The following is a 23,461-nucleotide window of genomic DNA, read 5'->3' as shown; positions in this document are numbered from 1 at the left end:
TGCAACTGTGCACCCCCTCCCCCCGCTATGACACTGCCCTGAGGTGGGTATTATCGGCGCTAAGAATGTCGTTAAAAGGAAGAACAACAAATATCAAGTAGCGGCATCCATTTTTAGAGATCTTCGAAATACTGCATCGTCACACACACATTTTTTTTTATAAAGTATGACATTTTTAAAAGATGGTGTATAGAGCCCACGTGCCTTTTAACAATTTTGAATTTTTTTTTCCGAACGAAATATGAAGGACTGTTATGTCCTGTAACAAATAAATTTGTTTGTTTGAGTTTGCAGGCCTTTACTCAGATTTGAAAGTTGGCTTTAACTGACGCGCTCCAGTTCTGAAATTGCGCACACTATTCAAAACGAATTAAGAGCGTTCCGCTCTTCATTCGAAAGTTGAAATTAATTAATTGATTGCTTGGTATGGGCCGATTTTTTTCGTGCAATGTTTCATTTGAAAGCTCATTGAAATTGTCGATTTGGGGGATTAAATTCCATTTGTAATTGTAAACAACATAGTTATTTACGATCATAAGTAAGACTTTCTTTGACAGGAGGTATGGAAAGACGTCGCGCCGGCAGATACTCTTCAAATTCTAGCACTGTACAAGAGTCGCCCAGGCCCCTATAAAGGGGGGGGGGGTCCCCCAGCTCTGTGAAACAATTGTTTTCATAGAAATTATATAAAAAATATGTGAACTTCCCCCCCCCCCCCTCCCGCTCTGACACCCTGGCTGATGAACTCCCCCTGCCAAAATGTCTGGTTCCGCCCCGGCCGCCTATTGGGTTCCAAGCTTTTGGCGGGTCATTTATATTCATCATCATCGGCAGTTATGGAATTTTCTAATTCAATCCTTAAGGTACATTGGGGTTTTCCACTTGACTTTGTTTTTATTCTATTTTGTATTTCCATTTTTAAGGGTGAGGGGCTTTGTTTTCTTGCGTTTTCCTATTTTGCGAATAACTTTATATTTGGGGAATGTTCACAGTTAAAGAAACCCTCACTGTAAACCATGTGTTTAGGTTTAGAACACCTAAATAAACACTAATCTGTGACAGTTTTTAAACATGTGACGCAGTTTATCCAATGAACATGTTTAATTTGAAAACATATTTGGTGTTTAAAATCAGCACACTGACGGTGTTTAATCTTTAAACGGAACAGTGTTTAAAATATATACATCAAAGGCGTTTAACATTTAAATACTACTGACGTTTAAAAAGTAAACACACAGTCAAAAAGAAAACACGTCAATCTGTTGTAATTTTAAACATGTGACACGTTTATTGCCTGTGACAGATTTTAAACATGTGACGCCATTTATTATTATTTTCAAGTGTTTATATTCACAGTGTGTGTTTAGTTTTCGAACAGTATTCAAAATTGCAAGTAAAACTTCAGTCACAATATTAACAACATTGAAATAAACGCATTTAGGGCACTTCACAAAGCTGTCTTCATTTTCACCTATAGGATTGTGGTGAAAGGCCTATTCAGTTCTATCGAATCATGAAAATGACAATAAAATACAAATGCATTTTTATGGTCACCCCTAGAGAATATTGTACATCACGACAGCAAAAATAATGTGACATTTATGTGAATATGCCACATGCCTATCAGTATGTTTCCAACAATCCTTTTTTTAAGACCCCAACATTAAGGCCAATTACATTTTTCACAAGTATCAAAACAAAGAAACAAAAACATAAACAAACACAAAAAGGGTGAATTAAAAGTAAATGAATATATCTGGAAATAGGGCTAAAATCAATTATTTTCCAATTCAATGAGAGTTAGAAGTAAAACTGCAAATGAATTATACTTGTTTTTTAAAACCTATGAAGGTTTGCGTTATAGTTTGAAGTGGTAAAATAAGTATTGATCTTTAGCTGAGATTTCAACAATATATCTAATTAATTTATACACAAATACCTTGTAGTGAACTGCATCAATTTGCTGGAATCTGCCAGGAAAACTTTCTCTAATTATGATTTTTTGAAGAGAACTCAAAGCACGTGAAAATACTTTGGACAATCCAAATCAAAGGCATAGTTCCCCAAGCTGGAGAAGAAGCGCATCATTGTACGTGTTGTAGTTCGAGACTTTCTTGATGGTGTCTCCACATGTAATGTAAACTGTAGTTTTGATGCAGATACTCTGTCTGGTTCAGCAGCATTCTGTGGACATAAACAAGATTTCTGAGTGAGCCATACAAAAACTGATCAACTTTGAAAGTGAAACCAAACTCACAGTAAAAAAAAAAATAATGGAGACCCTAAAATGACAAGTCATTAATAAAGTTTACTCCAGGAAGAATATGAAAACTGATTACAAAATTGGGTTCAAAAGTAAATTGCACAATTGTCGGCCTTTTTGGGACTCACGTCAATATTAACCTTTGTTATCAGAGATAATGTGCACAAAGACTGTAAAGTTACAGCTTGAGCTTGATCGTGGATCAAATATTAAAAATAAAATCTGAAGAAAATAGGCAAGCTTTGCACAGTTTCGTACCAATAACTTTGCAGTCATGTAGGTATTTACGGAGACTTTCTATTTAAAATTGTATTTCAAAATTGTATTCACCTAGAAGTGTTATACTTTTTCATTTCATGATGTTTTACCGCCAGAGTAAATTTACAGTGGAAGTTGAAAGGTTCTTATGCAAGATAGAATCTCAGCCAAACATCATCATTCAATTAAATTGAAGATTTGAATAATATATTTTACAATACAAAATTACCTCATGAATAGTTAGCACTCTCCTCGTCTTCGTACCCTCGCCACGTTCAAACTTGGTGTTCTGCTGAACGTACATGTATGCAATTACATCGAGCGTCTACAGAGGACCCTATATTCAAAACAAACATGTTCTGTAAAACGAATGGTTTTGAATCCCTGTGAAATACTGCATTGTACCAAAATTTTGGGGATCATCTTTTATGTACACGCACTGCGGGTTTTTCAAAAGTTGTATACACAGCTGATCTTTACAATCACACACTGCACTGCCAAATGACGATCAATGCCAAAAGACACTTACTTTATTTTAAAAGTCAATAGCTTCCTTCATCTGCAAGGGATGAGACACACCCTGAAAATATACAGAAAGAAAATATCAAAACAATATACGCCCATAACATCATGTGAAATGGAAATGATGGTTAAACAATTTGTACCTGACCTTACAAATACTAGAATTTTCTTTTCAAAATCATTCATGCTGGTCCCCTTCAGCTTACATAACTTAGGCAGTGGTGATAACACTAGCATGCTTTTATTGAATAGTTAAATCACGATTTCAAAAAACAAAAATCCACTTCACTGAATTTTCCAAGATTACAAACATTTTGACACTGCGTGTTTGCAATTGTAATTCGCCCCATAGGCTTATAGCCTCATATTAAGTATACACTCAACATAGACCACCCCATAATGTGGCTCAAATACAGAACTTCCTTCATAATATTGTGAGCTGCACAGCAGTTATACTGTATAACAACATCGTCATCCAAGAAAAATAATATGAGGAAATCAAAATCAGGGTTGTTTTTTCCCCTTCATATTCATGTTTTATCACACGATCCTTTGGCCAATAATTGCTCCCACTAATTCATCTCATCTCGTATTTCTAAATCTATCATATTGTATATAGGGATTAATTAAATCAAACAACACAAAAGACAAAACTTACCACCTGTGTGGGAGCTTCCAGAACTGGTTCAAACTGAAGAAAGTTATAGACTCCGATATGTTGGGAACTATTCCAGGTTTATTAGACGACAACACGAGTTCACATACGAACATGTAAGCGGCCATGTTAGGAGTGATGCATGCTGGGATACATGGATTAGACTTGCTACAATGCATCGATTAGATGGGAATCGCTACATCCTCTCTTCTAAGTTTAGTTTTAACATTTTGAATAAAACAGCTTTATGTAATAAACATTTGTTTGATCAGTGAATTTGTAAACTGGAGTGTGGTAATTTAAAGTCCGAGTATTTCACTGATTTGAAAACACTTAATGAATATTTAAAAAACACACTGGTTATGTAAATGTACCAAGATAAACAATTACTATCCTTTCCTCTGAAAAACAAACAGAGGGTTAAACCAATAATATAGTAAAAAAACAACAAACAAAACTCAAATGCCTTGAGTACTGAGATAGACTGTCTCAGTACTCGATGTGTGTACAAGGGATTATTCTGCCCTCATCTTTGGAGTGTACAACACATAACACATGTTGAGTAGGCAAATGTAGTTACTAACAGTCCAGTAGTCGAGGACAGTCCAAAGTTATCAGCATGAAATTTGGATCAACAACACAAATCCAGTGTGGTCAAAGCAATAACAGTCACACAAAACTGTTAAGTGTATTTAGGATTTGGCTTCGAGATGCGACCGGAACGAGTGAGAACTGGCTGTGGTGGAGGTGCGTGGGGGATGGCAGGCTGAGGCAGTGGATCCTGTGGCGGTAAGTAGAAGTCAGGTGAGTGTTGTTGCTGTGGAGGTGGTTCAGGGACTGGCAATAAGTGTCTCCGATTGCGGCGGTAGAGTGTACCTTGGGCATTGACGATGTACGATCTGGGGTTTCTGGAATGCTTTCGGACAATTCCAAGCTGATCGTGCCCTTTGGGTGATTGTAGACGGACAACTTGCCCTGGTGTCAGTGGTCGGAGGGGCTTGTCAGATTTGTCGTATGAAGACTTCTGTTGCTGTTGCCTCTTGCGTAACTGTGCTGTGACGCGTGTGTAAATGGCGGGTTTAAGGAGTGGCGTCGGGGTAGGGATGGTTGTGCGAAGACGCCGTGACATGAGACGTTGGGAAGGTGAGCCAAGCTGGGGGTTGGTTGGGACATTGCGAATGTTCAGCAGGTTTCGGTAGAGGTCTGAACCGTCGCGTTTTGTCTTCTCGAGGAGTTGTTTGGCGCGCTTGACAGAGCTTTCTGCAAGGCCATTGGACTGGGGAAAATGGGGACTGCTGGTTGTATGCTGGAAGCCCCATGACTGTGCGAATTGTTTGAAGGCGAAGCAATCAAATTGTCGTGCGTTGTCACTGATAACGATGCGGGGGGATTCCATGGATGGAAAATTGTCTCTTGAGTACCTCAATGACTGTAGAGGCACAGGTGTTGTCGAGTGAAGCGAAGTCAAACCAGCCGGAGTATGAGTCACCAAGGGCTAGGTAATCCATACCGTTCCAATGGAAAAGGTCAACTCCAATGTGTTCCCATGGTAGGCTGGGTGGGGGGTAGCTTTTCAGTGGTTCTTTCTGTTGATGGGCTTTGGTAGCGTTGCAAACTGTGCATCCAGAGACGGACTGCTCGATATCAAGGCACATTGATGGCCAGTAGACTACATCTCTGGCTCTGCGTTTGGTAGCCTCGATGCCTGGGTGACCTTCATGCAGTATTTGGATGTATTCTGCGCGTAGTGACTTGGGAATGATGGCCTTATGTCCCTTTAAGATGATACCGCGGTCGAGAACCAGTTCATCTCTGAACGCGAAGTAGGGGTGGGCCTTTGGTGGGGCATTGTTGATATGCGAAGGCCATCCGCGACTGATGACATCAGTGAGCTGTTGCATGGCAGAGTCACAGGCAGTTGCTTTCTTGAGCTGTTCAAGTCGCATGTCAGAGATTGACAGGAGAGTCATGACTTGCAGGTCATCAGTTTCAGTACCGGTCGTTGTCAAGGGTGCACGTGACAAAGTGTCGGCAAGGAACAATTCTTTTCCTTTCTTGTACACAAGGGTGATGTTATACCTCTGTAACCGGAGAAGCATGCGTTGGAGCCGCGCAGGGGCACTCAGCAGAGGCTTTTTGACGATGGTGACCAATGGTTGGTGGTCAGTTTCGACTACGATGTCTTTACCGTATATGTAGTCGTGGAACTTGGTGCAGGCAAACACAACTGCAAGCAGTTCTTTTTCAATCTGTGCGTAGCGTTGTTCAGTGTCACTCATGGTACGTGAAGCATACGCGACAGGGGCACCCTCTTGTAGGCAGGCTGTGCCAAGGCCAAACTTGGAGGCATCGCAGGTCAACGTGACTGGCTTGCGGACATCAAAGTACGTGAGTGTCGGCGCATTAGCAATCTTGTCCTTGATTGCTAGAAATGCGGCATTGTGTTGCTCTAGCCAGCACCAATGGATGTCACTATGTGTGAGCTCGCGTAGTGGGGCTGTTAAGTCGCTCAAGTTGGGTACAAACTTGGCCAGGTATGTCACCATGCCAAGAAAGCGTTGTAGGGCAGTAACGTCGTTGGGTGGAGGCATGTCGGTGATAGCACTGACTTTGGCTGGGTCAGGCTTAAGACCACTGGCGGTGAAGACGTGACCGACATATGAGACTTGTTCAAGACCGAAGCGGCACTTTGTGGGGTTGAGGCGCATGTTGATTTTGCGTATCCGATCAAGGACAGTTTTGAGGTTTCGATCATGTTCCTCTTTAGTGCGTCCACCAACTAGTATGTCATCTACGATGATGGAGCATGGCAGATCGGCGAATATCTGCTCCATGGTTCTCTGGTACACATCGGAGGCAGAACAGAGGCCGTAGGGCATGCGAAGATAGCGGTATCTGCCATATGGCGTGCTGAATGTAGTCAGCAGTGATGATTCGTAATCCAAGGGGATCTGCCAGAACGAGCATTTAGCATCAAGCACTGAGAAAACTGTCGCACCATCCATCTTGGCAGCGACTTCCTCTACTGTTCGGGTAGGGTGGTGTGGGCGTTTCAGTGCTTCGTTAAGGTCACGAGGGTCGATGCATAAGCGGATTTCTTCGCTGTTTTTCTTATGAGTCGCGACCATGGAGGAAACCCAGTCTGTCGGTTCGGAGACTGGAGTGATCACGCCTAGGGTAGTCATCCGCTGCAGTTCGGACTTGTCCTTGTCTTGCATTGCAGCAGGGATGCGACGTGGGGGTCGGACAACCGGCGTAGCATTGGGGTCTATGGTCATGGTGTAGATGACTGGTAGTGACCCGAGCGAGCTGTCAAACAGGTCTTCGTAGTCTTTGAAGACTTGAGGCGATGTGGTGTCATTGGAGACATGGTAAACTAAGTTATTGACAGACAGCAGGCCTAGACGGAGGCAATCGGTTAAGCCGAGGATAGCTTTCACTTGTGTGTCAACAATGTGAAAGTCAATATTATGGTCAGTCTGCGATGAGTCAATGCGACATGGCAGTGTAGCTAGTCCAACTGTGTGGAGCTCGGTTCCTCCATAAGCGATGAGCTTGGTTGACTTTGAATTATCGATGGACTTAGGTGGTGCGATGACATTGTAAACATGCATGGGCAGGACGTTACAACGTGCACCAGTGTCAAGTTGGACAGGAACGTGTGTGTTATTCACCACAAGCGTAGCGTGGATGTCATGTTTCAAGTGCAAGTTGGTGTTGTCCACGGCTCGAACGTAAAATAATTCTTGCTCATCCACGGCAGGTTCGTCTTCCTCCGAGTATGAATCGGGGTTTACTGTGTAGACGTGGCGGCTGCTTCTGCAGTAATCAGCATAGTGATTCTTTTTGTTACATTTGTGGCAAGTCTTGCCGTAGGCTGGGCATTCGCGCCTCTTGTGAAAAGTTCCACAATTTCCACAAGGTTTTCTGGGCTTTTGCTGCTGTGTAGAACTACTGCGTGCAGATGTCTGCCGTTGATTTGACCATGTTGGTCTGTTTGGGCGTTGAGCTTGTTTCTTTCTGAAAGCATTGACAGTGGTATTTGATTCAGCCATTGTGCTGGTAGAGGCTGACAACATCTTTGCCTGATCCCTGCGAGCTGCATTGATTGTGCAAGTTCCACTGTGCGCTTGAGGTCAAGTTTGTCCTCTGGTTGGGCAAGCAGGGATTTCTGGATGCGTTCATTCTGCACGCCACACACAAGTCTGTCTCTCAGCATTTCATCAAGGTTTTGGCCAAACTTGCAGTCACTGGCCAGTGCACGTAGTGCTGCTAAATATTCGGCGATTGATTCACCAGATCGCCGACAGCGGCTGTTGAATTGAAAGCGAGCAATGATGCTAGACTTTGTGGGTTTGAAATGCTTCTCAAGTCTGTCCACTAGTTCTTGATATGTAGCTTCGTTTGGTTTCTTAGGGGCAAGAAGATCGCTAATCAGCTTATATGTTTGTGAACCAACGACAGAGTTGAGTATGGCCCTTTTGCGTGCTGCGTCGGAGATATTGTTCGCCGCGAAATATTCGCCGAGACGATCAGTGTACATTTCCCATGTCTCTTTCTTTTCACAAAACTCTCCAATATTGCCGAAAGTAGCCATGATGTATTAAGAAACGAATCCTGTACTTACTGACACCATGAAGAAAGTTATAGACTCCGATATGTTGGGAACTATTCCAGGTTTATTAGACGACAACACGAGTTCACATACGAACATGTAAGCGGCCATGTTAGGAGTGATGCATGCTGGGATACATGGATTAGACTTGCTACAATGCATCGATTAGATGGGAATCGCTACACAAACTACAACCGTCGTACTGCATGCACAGAATACGTTGCATCTGAGTACATGTACTCTTGCTGACTTGGCAATATGCATACCAAACTTGACCTCTAGCCTAGGTCATGACCAACTGTTAGTGCCTTCTGTGAGACTACATCATACATGTATATTGTTTCATTACCCGTGCAAATTTTGTTACCACGAATGACGATAATAATTCTCGCCATTACATTATTATATTAGTGTGCCCAGATTATTGTCAGAAAAATGGCGGTTGTCTTAGTGCCGCGTAATTAACTGGCCCGATTATGCCGCGCCAGCACGCAATCAGATTTAATCCTATTGGTTAAGACCTAACATCACGTGGTCATATTTAAACATCGTGACGTGTACCGTGTTTATTAGGTGTTGAACACAAACAGCTAAATTAATAACTTGAGTTATTATTAGTGTCCTAATTAGTTAATAAGCCTTTTTTTAAACAAAGTGTTATTCTTTGGGAATAAACAAAATGCTAACTAGTGAAATTGAACAGGTAAACCATTTTCTAAAACCGATCTCATAATAAACACCCTATAGCACTGTTGACATTAAACGCTAACTATTTTGTTTAAAAACACATGATGCGTTTAATTTTGTCACATAGTGTTTAAATCTAAAACACTGCGTTTATTTTATAAACGTGCCACATGTTCTCGCGTTTTACAGTGCTATTATTTTGAAACGTAATAAACACATTACAATGTACATTTTTATTTTTGCCTGGTATTGCATACTGCGTTTCTTACTTCTACTGAAAATTGCGACACTAATAATGGAATAGTCATATTGATCGAACAATTTCTCCTCAAAAACAATTTGTCTTAATAATAGGCGAAGAAACCTGAAACATTGCTGTGTGCATCTGTTTTGGCTTCATGGACGAGCAAAATTGAAGTCGATGTTTCGGGCAGTAATGAGTCAACCGTTTTTATTTGTTTGGACAATTGTATACGGCAGTCTCGTTAGTAGTAGGCCTACACGTGCGCTAAACATACTTATCGTTACGCAACAATGAACACTATTATTATGTAGGCTATTTTGAAATTTGGCGGGGTGGGGGGGGGGGTTCAGACCCGTTTGATTTCTATATCCGATCTTATCATGTTTGTAATTGTTTAGCCTATTTTGTATGTGTCACAGCGGGGGGTGGGGGGGTCCAGCTGGGTGGGGTTGGGGAGGGGGTTCAAATCCCCTGTGGATCCGCACCTGACTTTTACTGTTTGTATATGGAGAGATACAGATTCTCAACTCAATCACTACTATTTCAACAAAATACGGACGTTTTGAAAAAAAAAGGAAACGATAATTTCTTTTTACAGATTTGGTTGGTAACACTGTTAATCAGGCCTCTAGGCCTATTCCGTTCGCTGTTCCAAACAGTCCTTCACCAGGCTGTAATCAAACATTATTTTAATGGAAAAAAAAGTAAAGAAAACGTTCTCATCCTTAATTCTAAGAAGAAAAAAAACACCTTAAATATACACGAAAACAGCATTACACAAGAACACCATATTGCACCAGGAGAGCTGTTCACGATACCGATGTGCCTCCTTTATGATAGCGGGAAGGGCTAGGCCGATGAGCTTCACAGAATCTTGTGAAGGAAGTAGGGATGGCATTCTGCCCTATCATGCCCTATATATATAAAGACATAATTAAAGCTACTGTAGCTTTTAAAGGGTACAGGCTAGTCTGGTTCCCTGACCCCATTGACTTGAAAATATCTTTAGGTGGGACCGGGAAACAGTCTACAATCCCGGCCAAAATGATTGGGACACTTCCTGAGCCTAGCAACAGTCACCCACTCCCCCGCTCCCCCGGTCAATGTTGTTCTCTCCAGCTAATGGAGCACACACCGCGCAATGACAGACAACATTGAACGGGGGCCGGGGAGGGTGGGGGCCCAGTGGGATTCGGCCAGGAGTGTAGACCGGGATGCGTTATAGATTAAAATTGAAAATACGTCACGATGACGTCATCATGTTTTATGTGACGTCACAATGTATGTGCATTTTCTGCAGAACTATAGGTCTGATTTGTTTGTAACTTGGTGTGTACCCAAACCGAATGTGTTTTAAATGGACATTTACGTGACGTCATGTGACGTCATCATATCTGATGTGACGTCACATTAAAAAGCTTTTTTCTAAGGCTTAGATCAATAGAACTATAAGTCCGATTTGGTTGTAACTTGGGATGTACAAGTCAGGGATGTGTTACAGATAAATTGTTAAGTGACTCATGATGACGTCATCCCTTGCAATGTGACGCCGCATTACAGGTTCATTTTTCTATGCATGTACCTGCAGAACTACTGTCCAATTTGGTTGTGGGAATGTACCTAAGCCACGGTGTGTTATAGATGAAAATTGAAATGACATCATAATGACGTCATCACCTTAAAAATGTCGTCACATTGGAGTTACATTTTTCTAATACCGATATCTACGGAACTATTGGTCCTTAACATTTCTGCAACATTCTACTGCACATGTACATCCCATTAGTCTATAAAATGACATGCCGAAACAGCCATGTGTTTTTCCACAAACATAATCTAGTTTCTTTATTGTTCTCACTGATAATGCAGTGGTCAGTACGGTCTCGGCCCGAGTCTGTACCCTGATGATTGATCTAGGCTCACGCAGTTGCGGCCAGCGCATGGGGAGATTTGTCCTGCCACCGGGCGATCCTTGCACCTGTACAGGGGTAAGACTAGGCGGTCATTACCACCGCTACGCGCCTGAGATGCAGGGGCAGGATCCTCCGTTGTATATGGACATGCTACCGGAGGTGACTGCTGAGGTTATCGGCCGTTGGTTCAACTGCACCGCGAGCAAACCGGAGGAGTCGACGATCGGAGTCACTGACACCGGCCCAGAGTCGACTTCTAAAGTTGCCCCGGGGTCGACACCTGTTGCATCGACTCCTGCCGACATGACACCAGTTGTCAGCACTACCCATGAGCCGATGGAGCCGCGAGCAGATTGTCAAGAGATCTTGGATGCTGGTCAGACAACTAGCGGTGTGTATACCATCCAGCACGGAGACCAGGATATGCAGGTCTACTGCCGCATGGAGCCGGAGTCGGGGAAAGGATTCATAGTGAGTACAGTTCCTTATTTTCTCTAAACCATGCTGTATTTATAACATGGCTCGTTGGTGCATTGCCAATTTAACTCGCACAGGTATATGAAGTGACAAAAAAGTTGTTGAATGAAATCTTCTGTCAACTTCCAGCGTGGAGCACGGTGTTGAAAGAAAAGCAATGCAACTACTGTAAAATAATTGAACGTCCGTGCAAACGTGTATACTGCTAATTAGTGAACCAGTAACATTAACAAACACGCGCTGGAGCTAACGAGAAGTGGGAAGATGCACCATGCAACTGCAAATATTATTATCTGTCCCTGTTTCCTACTATTTATATAACTATTCTTTCTAGCGAAGAGATTTATTTGGGTTTTCCAGTTCCGTACTCTCCCCAGCCAAAAATAAAATTAAAAATAGCTATATACAGAAAAATCCTGACACCTGGTCAATCTGTTCTTCAAATTGATGTCTGAAATGTCCAACTTGTTCAAAGGTGTTTCACAAATCCATTTTAATACGTGTTGGACATCGCTTAGCACAGCGTTTGATTCTGTTTACAAAAAGTTTACAAAAAATGACTTTTTTTTCCGAATCTGGCAACATAATTGCATTTAAAAAGAGCTGACTTAGCATTTATTGTGGCTCAACTCGTATCATTTGAAAGTGGGGCAAGGTTTTAGCAAGAGTCTTTTCTGCTATGCTAGTGGAACGTCTCAGACATTGCCAGTACGTTATTTTTGGCGAGTCAGAACTTGAATTTATAAGACCAATTTTACTTCGTGTTTATGTACATCTGTATACAGTACAGTTTAGTACATACAGGAAGAACATAACAACAGCTGACATTGATTTTAGATGATTTTTTTGTAATGGGGTATTGAAAAAAAAATGAATTATTTATGCCTTTTTCATCCAAGCACGTAGAAAAGGGGAGGGACAAAAGGTGTTTTTCCCCTCCATCCTGCACGAGAAAAAGAATTACAAAATAGTGCGGACTCAGCATGACTCAGTACTTCATAATGATGGCTCCCACAGCCGGCAAGGGCCATATCTGCGATGCCCCAATATCTACATTGGTTTATTTAATATTGGTCTATCTCTGTGCCAAATTTGGCATTAAAGCGAGCCCATTTTTCACTACACAAAGCTCATCAACCACTCACATTGTCTCAGGTATTTGTTTTTCAATAACAAAGAAAGTGTGTGTCTTAAGAATAATTATGCGGAGATTTGGGGTGTCCTCGGGCAAAATATGCCCTCGGAAACCACAGGTGCGGATACAATTTGTCCAATCATATTTTTCGTTGTTAAACCCATCCTATCAAGATTATAAAGAAGAAAGAAGAAGCCATGTTTTAGTGTGAGCATTAGCCCAAATATGATTTTTATTTGGTTTTCACAAAATTAGAATAACAAAATGACAGTTTTTGTGCTGAAAGGCACAAATACCGGCTGTTGTATACTACATACAACGGAATATAACACGCTTAATAATACCATTTCTGCTAATAACTGGCCTATTCGCGGGGAAAATTATTACCGTTTATAATATATATTTTTTTGATCAGGTGTTTCAGAGACGCCAGGACGGCTCGGTGAGCTTCAACCGGATCTGGCGGGAGTACACAGAAGGATTCGGGGATCTGACCGGAGAGTTCTGGCTGGGCAACCAGAAGCTGCATAGTCTGACTCGTAACCGGGGGTGGGAGCTGGTCATCACCCTGAGGGCGTTCAATGGGGATGAAGCCCGTGTTCGTTATGGGTTCTTCCTCGTAGACTCATCTGAGTACAATTACAGGCTCGATGTCAGTGGCTTCATTGCGGAGGGTGGAGATGCAGGTAGATAATACCCCAGTATCCTTACTAGTATATGACTTTTCCTATCGCAATGCATGTCTTGCACATTTTTTTTTGTATCCGCAGGCAACAGTCTATTTCTGCCCTCATTTCGAATGTTCGCTTCATTCAGCTGCATGTATTTGATCGAACACACCAATTAATATACAATGGAAACGCATTTTTATAAAATGGAGATTGCCGGAAAATCCCAGAAAAAAAATCCATAAAGTCATAAAGCCTGTCGAAGACAAAAAATCGTTGAATAGATTGTTTGATGCCAATTATTATTATTATTATTAATGGTTTATTTTATTACCTTTCACGGCTATAGGGCTGAATTGCAGTCTAATTTACACACATTAAAAATCGTTATATATTGAAATTACAGAGAATTACATCGTGTGAAAGATACATTAAAAAGGTAAATCACAACAAAATACACACAAGTAATAAAAATCATGTCGATGGCTTCCGTGAGGAGAGCGGACATGCAGGTACATACGCTGCACGTTCAGTTTCATTAAAGCCCTCTCCTTTAACACAACATGTCTTGTATTGTTGCCTACGATTTAATTGTAATTTAATTGCGCTGCTTTCATCCAGTTACTCAAAACAAAACAAAAACCGTACTACCTTATTACTGATTGTTTTATAATAGTCTGTGGCTCCCCCATCCCGCTTTAACCAACCATTCAATCGATTGTACGTTAACTCGTGTGTTCAATTAACACAATGACCAACATCAGTAGCGTAAAACAAAAATGTATTCAGGGAGGTTCACGGGAAACTCGTTACAATTTTTCCGCCCATGGATGCTCATGAAGCGGATTGGAAGCACCGTTGGCCTGTTGAATAGTGTTTTTGATGTCGATGTAGCATCTCATCAGTAATTTCGTCGTGATTCAATGCAGATAACATGTCTTACAAAATATAACATGACGAGAGGAGCCCAAGTCAAAAAAAAAAAAAATAAACAAAGGAACCCGTTCAAATGTTGTTGTTATAAGAAGTCCCTTAGTGAAAATGTCCATTCAGCATTCGTCATGAAGCATTCAATTCAATTCAATTCAATTCAACTCCATTTATTCATTCATGATGCCAGCATGAAATTCTACTTCTTGGTTTACACATACAAATTTAAACACCAATGATACAGAAAATTGAGCATATAAACATACAGTGGTATAAGTGTTAAACAATTGAATGAAAAGGCACTAAATTAAATAATGAAAGTGTTTCTCCAAATACAGTAAAACCGTAAAAACACACATACATGGACCACATTGAACGGGCTGTTCTTATGCACACAGGTGATTCACTCATCTCTCAATGGTTCTTCCTCACTGTGCGTGCAGGTGATTCACTAAGCGTTCACTATCGCCAACACTTCTCAACCCGCGATGCTGACAACGACGATGTCTCCCTGGAAAATTGCGCTCAGAAATTCCACGGAGGCTGGTGGTACAAGGGGTGCCATGGCGACTCATTCAAGAGCAACCTGAACGGCTTGTACTACAACGACGCAACAGTCGCTGATTACATGGGGATACAGTGGGTCACCTGGAAGGGTAAACAGGTCTCTCTTAAAGGGACCGAAATGATGACACGACGCATCCGCGGACATTAACCGGTGATCCAAAAAAATCAGTCACATTCAAAGACAAAGGCAAAAAGCTAAGGGGACAGAGGGGTCGCCGGGACTCATCTCAGAGTTTTTCGATAGAGAAAATGCACTTTAAAGTTTTCTTGGCAAACAAAAAAAATGAAAAAGTGAAAGATAAAGGATGTTTTTAAAAAATGCATTAGTGCAACATTAAGAAAAAGTACTAGTATATCAGCATAGGGAAAGCTCATTTTTTCTAACTTTTTCCAAAACCCACTAATTAACGAAGATAATATCATGATATTTTTGTTAAACGCTTAATAATAAATTGCGTCTTTAACTCGATCGCTTGGGTGGGGGTAGTACATTTTTTTTTTGGGGGGGGGTATTACAATAGATATAATTAACCACTTGAGTTAAAATATCGATTGAAAAACAAATCAGCCACTTCAGTTCTAGTATAAGTTTTCCACAAAGTTCAAAATATTTGCAGGCTGACACTTATTTAGTTTTCATTATATTAACGATAATAATGTAGGGATCGGGTACCAGTCTTCTTGCAAAAAAGAGGCAATTTTCCCTGAATATACATACAAAGGTGAACATTTGCCAGCAGAAAGCAATAGATTTGTTGGAGAGAACGCAGAGTACATAAAACCTGAAAGGGAAGCCAACATTTCAATCGGTACCCGGTACGGCACTGGTACGGTTTCCCGAGGTTACAGGCTCACATCCAGCTTAACTTTTCTGTGTAGCTGAACTCTGATAGAGAAGTAAACGTAAATTAAGTCCGTTAATCGCTGTGGTTAACCACTAACCACGGGTTAATCAGTCAACCTTTGATTCGAAGTCAGTAATTTGTAAGTGTTGCAAAAAATACAGAAATCATGAAGCGCAGTTTCTGACCGACAGTCATATTAATATAGGCTGAACAGGAGTAGGCCTATATTATTTTAAACGACTTTGCGGGAAATGTACTTTAAAAATGGGGATTTTAGCTTCGTAGCGACTCTTAATAGCTCCACCTGAATTTGTGAATAATAATATTGTGTTTTCGGTGCATGTTGATTCAGTGTTTTCATCTTTCAGGTTTCAGGTTTATTTATTTCCACAGTATTAATCCAACAAAAATTAATCATAGAAGGTATTATATAAATAAATAAATAAATGGATATATAAAGATGCAATTAACGAACAAGTGATACTGCAGTGGGATCCATTAAGAAGCAAAGCTTGTATGCAATGGTCCCTATTAAGCAAACACGTGCATTGAGCCTACAGAAAGAAGATAAAAGAGAGGGCATGAGATTGGGAGACAAAAATACCAACAGGGCTCAGTGCACATGTTGCTTACAAAAGCTAAGTTTAACTTACAGATGTGAACAAACAAAAACCGACAAGTACCTAATGGCATGGGCTATATATAATGTATTTGATGTCTATCATAACATCAATATTAACCCTAAAAAGAGCTTAGCGGAATCCTACACTGTTATTTTTTTGTTTCTGATTTCATCATGGTATCCTTGATTGTAGCGAGCAATAATCTTCTGAAATCATATATTCTTGTTTTTATCAAGCAATAATAACTTTAAGCACTTGTCGTTACCTGTGGACACTCCAAACTTAAAGTCAGTACGTCACAAACGGCAGCAAATACGAATGAAATGGGAAGAACAAACGATAGGCCAAAAAGGAGGTTAACAATCAGCATTTAAAGAGGCGGGGAAACAATGATTTCAATTCATAAAAACGAAAGTGCACGACCTTTTATTATGATTCAAAGTCAATCAAAATCAGAGTGAGAATAAAAATAAAGTAAACGAATATAATATAAATTGTATTCAATCGTCAAGAATCGGCAGATTCTTACGTAAGTAGTGCATAAGTGAATGCCCAGTGAAATGAAGAAAACGTAAGAGGCCGGGTTGCACTGTTAACCGATAAGGGGGAGGCGTGACGATCACGAACGGCATCCTGTCACACGTCCATCCTGTCAAACGGCATCCTGTCATACCCGTGCTGTTTTCAAGAGTATGGCGAGCATTCTTGACATTTAATCCAAAAATATAGATATCTCTTTAGAAATATCTCCATTAGAGAGATTAAATGTTAACTTTGTATACGTCCGAAACAGAGATATCTCTATTCCTAATAGAGATATCTCTCTATTTTGATTAAATGTCAAGAATGCACGCCATAGAAAAGTTATCAATTTTGTTAACCTTTGGTACATTTTGACCGAAAAGGTTTAAAAAGTAATGATGTTTAAACCCGATTAGGCGGCTATAATAGCCCTCGCCTTCGGTTTAGGTCATGTTTCCTCAGCAATGCCTTTCAGGCCAAAAAAAAATAGTCGGTCTCTGGTCAGCGCACACGTCGATTTTAATCATGCGCGACAACCTTCGCGCCCTCTACTGCCGCACTACAGCGCCCTCTACTGCCGCACCTCCTCAAATGTTTTTACCAAAGAGCAACAAGGAATGGGAAATTGCACCAAGGCAAATTATGGAGGACACCAATGTACATGAGTACACCAAAAAAAGCAAAAATAGTACCCCACCTTGTCTGCACAATCGAAGCTTGAAAAAAAAAAAGAAGCCGCGTCGCCGCATCAATTCCGGAACTTTGGTCTGACCAGAGACCGAGTATTTTTTGGGGGGCCTTACACCACATGTTTATATCTGCTTCATCACACGTTTGTTTGCGATAAGAACAATACACGGTTGCAGAACAAAAAAACCCAGGGTTCAGGCGCGGATCCCCCAGCTCTGTCCAAAAGAAAAAAAATATAAAATACAAATTCCTAAAATATAAGTCGAACCCCCCCCCCCCCGACACTCCCCAACAGTTATATAATGTCTGTCTGTTCAAAATACGGTACACCATTATGTAATCTAGTGTTAATAATCGTCGAATTTGAACAGTGTCCGCTATTGAAATATGATACCCCCCCCCCCCCCCCCCCCCCCCCCCCCCCCCCCCCCCCCCCCCCCCCCCCCCCAGTTGTTGAATTTACGGAGGCCAAGTGCCCGGAAAAAAAAAACTGTGTACATTTTCAGATTTTGTTGCTGATGAACCCTCCCCCCGCGAAAATTCCTGGATCCGCCCCTGGGGTTTTGAAGCATCGCTCATTGTACATACTTATATATAATTAATTTAGTTTAATCGAGTGTAATTGTTGTAGATTGTATTGTGTGCATTTACATGTTATCAGCCCTGTCAGAACCAGTTTATTTTGGTTATTTATGAATGGTAATTAACACATTCCTGGGCCGATTTTCCAAACGATTTCTAGAGATTCTGGATTTTTATTTTGTTCTCATCATGATTCTCCCAACCCCAACCAAAGGATAACTCAAGAACTTTTCCGGTGAATTTGTAGTTGACCTTTGATGGCCCCCACATGAGCTTTGCTCTCCACTATTTGAAGTAAAAAGTGTGTCGTCCCACCTTTGGGTCAATGCATCTAGGTTTCACGAAATCCATCAGAGCATGTATATTTCGCGCGTGTAAAGTACATACATAGATTTTCCTGGCTATTTAAAACGTTATCATTCAAATTCAACGTTACTTATATTCAAATTCGTCCATCAACATCGATTTTAGTGCACTTCAGATGTTTAATTTCGTCTTTTTTCAGACACTTTTGAATTCAGTTCAAGCAAATTCAAACAAGGTGCTCGAGTTTTTGTTTTCGATTGCGTCTCGTCTACGCTAAACCTTGTTAGTGACAAATCAAATTCGTCTTATTGATTTATGTATGACGACTTTGATCTCTGCATGCTGCCATTCGGTAACAGCTTAGACGAATTTGATATCTAATGACGAATATTGTCGAGCCGTTGACTAAAGAGGGTGACCAAACTCTAAAATTGAACAGAAAATGACTAAATTGATTTTTTGAAAGCGTGTGAAATTTTCGTGGACGAAATTGAATGACAGGGATGTTGAATTTGAATGGAAAATATTTGTTAAAATAGCCGGGAAGCCTATAATAACCAAACTTTAAACACACGGGTGTACAACATCAGACAACATTTGGGGCTGGTAGGCCCAAGTGTCCCCCAAAAAATAGTTAAGGCGACTCATGAATGGCATCATTTGGCTAAACTGTGGCTACCACTAAAGGTGGTAGTCTCATTTGTTGTCAAACATATTTTGAAAAAGTAACATTTTGTGTACTTGCGCCATCTGCTCAGTCAGTAACCGACCCTGAATTTGTGTGGCTCCAATTGCAAATTGATGCGAGGATTTATACTTATTTAGCTTTCCTAATACACGACTTTAACAAACGAGCTCCCAAAAGTAAGATAATCATGCGAAAAAAAAATGAAAATGAAACAATGCTTTTGCAACGATAGGGGACATAAATTTGAATTCCCAAATGCGCCGCAGTTGATCAAGTGACCGAAAACAGGCCGATGTGGCCCGGCTTCTGATAGGGTTGAATTCATGATAGATATGAAATTAATTAAATATCGTGTCACGTAGCTCTTTAAATACGACTAGTTGAGATGTAAAGCTGTTTCTGTTGACGTGCATTCTAAGGTAATGTACAACATTTGCAAACATCGAAAGAGTGAAACTACCAATTTATTATGAATCACCGTAGTAGGCTGTAAGTAAATAATAAATCATTGCACCTGGTACGCTGTCATTTTTAAGAAAAGTGGAATTGTTCATTACTTTCCAACAATGGTTAGGCCAACCATCGTTGAAAAAAAACACTTTCTTTAAACACCACCCCAATTGCAACGGACACAAGTAAGATACCTTTTCATGGACATATGCTAGCTAGTGTAGTTCTTTGACCTGATAATTCCCTGACGTCTATAATATGTCCCGATTCAGTTGAAGCGTAGGGTTAGGGAATCCGACTGAAAGAACAGCATTTTGTTTATTTGTTTTTGTTTTCTCCGGTATCTATAAACACAAATCTTTAAACAGGTCAGTGGAACGATACTTGCTATAAAATACTTACCCCAAAATTACAGCCAAATTCAAAGTTGTACATTACCTTTCACATTTACCATTTCATATTAAATGTTAAAAAAATAGTTAGCAAAGTCTTGCAAAAAAAGTAAAGCCTTATTCATAATAAGTGTGACGTCGTAAAAATGTGACTATTGTCGAGTAGAACAAGAGATTTTAATCTGCTTTTAAGTGTTGTATTAATCATGTTAACAATAATAATCATTCAGAGCGCAATATTATTAAGAAAGTATTCACTGTTGGCCTTTAAGTTACATGTTTAATTTAGAAAGGATTTATATTTGTCATTGGCTTATGGATGATGGGTTTTTCATAAGTGACTGAATTCGATCAATATGTAAATACCGTTTTGAAGTTGTACCGCACTTTATACGGAACTTGTTGTAATGCGTTGTCAGTGTTGAAAACATACTTTGGGAGTAAAACGAAATCCGCTTAATGGCAATCCACTGGTCGAAGCTTGAAAGCCCTCTTCGGTTAATTTCTTGTTCAAATGTAAAGTAATTAAAATGCACCCAGTCAGTTTCGCTATGTTGATTATTTGAACATCAATTTTGTAATTCAAAGCCGTATCATCTCTGAGTCATCCCAATTTTCTATTTTCTGGGTTTGCAGTATTGCTAATGTTGCTGGCTTTGTAAAATGGGGTATTGCACACGGACAGTGACACAATTGGGAGCCGCCAACATAGAGCTGGATAGCTCAGTTGGTAGAGCACTGGAACGGTAATCTGGGGGCCGCAGGCTCAAACCCCGTTTCACAAAGTTACTTTGATCAAATTTACACGTTGGATTTACTTGAAAATCCCCTTAACTACGATACAGTGAAAAGCAAGATCGAAAATTAAATATTTGTTTCTCTTTTAAAGGGCCCATGAAATGTATGTTTTTGTTTAATGTAACTCTTAAAAATGCACCTTTGTGTCCCATTATACCTTATTTTCAATTTTCATTTTGCCATTTTTCAAGGGTATTTTGGTGCCTTATTGTTTTTTTATGCTAGTGCAAATTTTAATGAGCAAATGCGTGATGTCATATCAGTCAGAACCCTTAATGTTGCAATTGGTTTGTGCACACAAAGTTGCCAGAATTTTGGATATTTCGCTGTTGAAAATGTTCTTTTCTTCGGTAATTCGTTGTTGTGTTAGTACATGGCAGTAAGCCAATGAGCAAACCTTTCTCATAAATGTCATCAATGAGCAGATGTTGGGGTTCACATTTGTAAACAACACCCTTAGACTGAACGGTGTCTCCATGAAATGACTTTACGGCAACAGCGCCCTCAGTTGTTCCAAAAGCTTAGAAAACTTTAGATGTTTGAAGAAATGCACTTTTGAATACAATAAACCAAAAAGGGATGTCAAATAGTTTCATACATTTAAGAAGAGTAAGAAGTAGCCAAAAATGTGTTTCTTGGAAAAATCATTTCATGAACCCTTTGAAAAGCACGATGGAACAGAAGCCTATGCGGCATTGGTATTATCTTTCAGATTATATATATATTTCTTGAATGTTTAAAGATAAAGTCCATCATTTGTGCATTTTGTTCGTTTGAAGCAACAAAAGTGATCAAAATCTAATGAAGGATACTGAACAACTAACCTGATGAAGTTTCAGCTCAGCTTCAGCTGTATATTTCGAGAAAAACAGCATTCTAGGATCTCACTTTCAAATCAAAAGCTGCGGAATCATGTTTTGAATTGTTTTGAATTGCAGCTATACGTTATTCGCGCACTGATCCGACGAATTATAGCAACTGCGCGCGCCTGTGCGTCGTGCCAATGCTTGTGCGCGCTGCGCCGAATAACAAAACGAACTACTAATTTAAATTTTCCTACGGTGCGTCTTAAGACACACCACTGGTAAAGGCCTTCTTTCGTTGATTACTTCAAAACGAAAGCTTGCCTGAAAGATTAATTTCAAAGGGAGTTTAGTCCACTTACTATCTTTCAAACAAGTATGTTTTTCAACAATAATACGCCAGTTACTTTTTCGGATGGCTGCAAATGATGGACTATAGCTTTAACAAAAATTGTGTGTGATAATAAAATGTGTATGTGCTTGTTCATTCAATCATTTTAATCATTCAATTTAATCGGTTCGGTTTTATTAAATTGTATTCATTCAATTCAATAAATGTTACGAAATCTTGAAATCTTTTCCCCAGATGTCTGTTAATGTCAGATGAAGAAGTTATCGATTCAATGTTGCTGATATTATGCAACAATGCCTATGTACCGCAGGCGGCGTTAATCCGGGGGAGGGGGTGCGTGGGGACAACCCCCGTCCCCCTTCCCTCTCCCCTTCCCCCTCACTACTTGCAGGATGTATGAACAGCGCTCCTGGAGTCGTATGGTGTCCAACACCCCCCCCCCCTCCAGCCCCCCTCCCCCTCCCCCATTCTGCTTTTCCAATTGTCCAAGCTGTTATGCCCCGTCTCATTCCCGGCTCCCGCTCCCCAATGATGACATTATGATAAATCGCCGTTTAACGTGTATACAAATTCTTCCCTTCAGGTATTATTGGTGATATGTTATACGGTATCCTCTTGAGACATGTGCACATAATACTGACAATAACGTCGTAATGATAATGTGTTATTTGTTATTATTGCATTAATTCGCAAAACAATGATAGTGTGATATTTCCAAAATGTAGGTATATTATTGCGTTATTTCACCGTATACCGTATTGCAAAATTTTGCTAATTTCCTGAGTGTTTCGCAAGACTATTGCGTCATTTTCCGACAAAGACGTTATTTAGAATATGTATTGCATATTTTCCCCAATAACATTTTGATTTTACTTTTTACACCGTGCACAAACTCACTGCCACCATTAAACCTGTTGTGCTCGGTGCTCTAGTTGAAGCTCTCTGGGCTCTCTGACTGTAATAGTAATATTGAATGGCTTGTTTTCGGGGATACAAGAATATATTGCTCTCGCTATCAACAAATTGCATCCGTCTACAACTCGTGCAATATTGTTATAGCTCGCCACATTGGAGGTTATCCAAACTCAATACATATTCTCATTATTATCAGGAGCCTCGTTTCCAGCAGTTTTTTTCTAACCACTGGCATCAATCATGGATCGTCCATACAAGTAATGTACAATGTACATGCCTGTACGTGTACTGCATGGAAGTGAACTGTAACATAAATGAAATGCAGGCAATCTGCAGCAGTGCAGTAATAAAACTCAGTAATAAAGAAGGGGAAAAATGAGCAGGCAACAGGTCAAGCAGACTCGTCATGCTATTGAAGCGATCCATGTCAAAAACGCATAGTAATGAAACAACACTAGCAAAAAGAATACTATGAAAAAATATTCAATGATTTACACTTTATATGTGAATTTTAGCTGATTAATTGTGTCGTGGTGCCTTATAGATAAGCCCTCTGGACTA

At 40.3% G+C, this 23,461-nt stretch overlaps 2 protein-coding genes across 2 annotated transcripts; one reads left to right on the top strand and one right to left on the bottom strand.

Annotated features, from left to right (window-relative positions):
• Nucleotides 1-4,380: 4,380 nt before the first annotated feature.
• On the bottom strand, nt 4,381-7,753 carry LOC119738067 (uncharacterized protein K02A2.6-like). Its single transcript, XM_038212792.1, has 2 exons — nt 5,120-7,753; nt 4,381-5,019 (listed from the first exon to the last, which is right to left on the bottom strand). Exons 1-2 carry the CDS (start codon nt 7,751-7,753, stop codon nt 4,381-4,383), a joined length of 3,273 nt encoding a protein of 1,090 aa, XP_038068720.1.
• A 3,332-nt stretch (nt 7,754-11,085) lies between these two features.
• On the top strand, nt 11,086-15,411 carry LOC119738375 (ficolin-3-like). Its single transcript, XM_038213249.1, has 3 exons — nt 11,086-11,628; nt 13,185-13,455; nt 14,811-15,411. Exons 1-3 carry the CDS (start codon nt 11,149-11,151, stop codon nt 15,080-15,082), a joined length of 1,023 nt encoding a protein of 340 aa, XP_038069177.1. The 5' UTR covers nt 11,086-11,148; the 3' UTR covers nt 15,083-15,411.
• Nucleotides 15,412-23,461: the final 8,050 nt, after the last annotated feature.

This window comes from Patiria miniata, unplaced genomic scaffold (assembly GCF_015706575.1).
Source record: "Patiria miniata isolate m_02_andy unplaced genomic scaffold, ASM1570657v1 HiC_scaffold_3, whole genome shotgun sequence".
Lineage (NCBI taxonomy): Eukaryota > Metazoa > Echinodermata > Asteroidea > Valvatida > Asterinidae > Patiria > Patiria miniata.
This window is presented reverse-complemented; position numbering and strand designations above follow the sequence as displayed.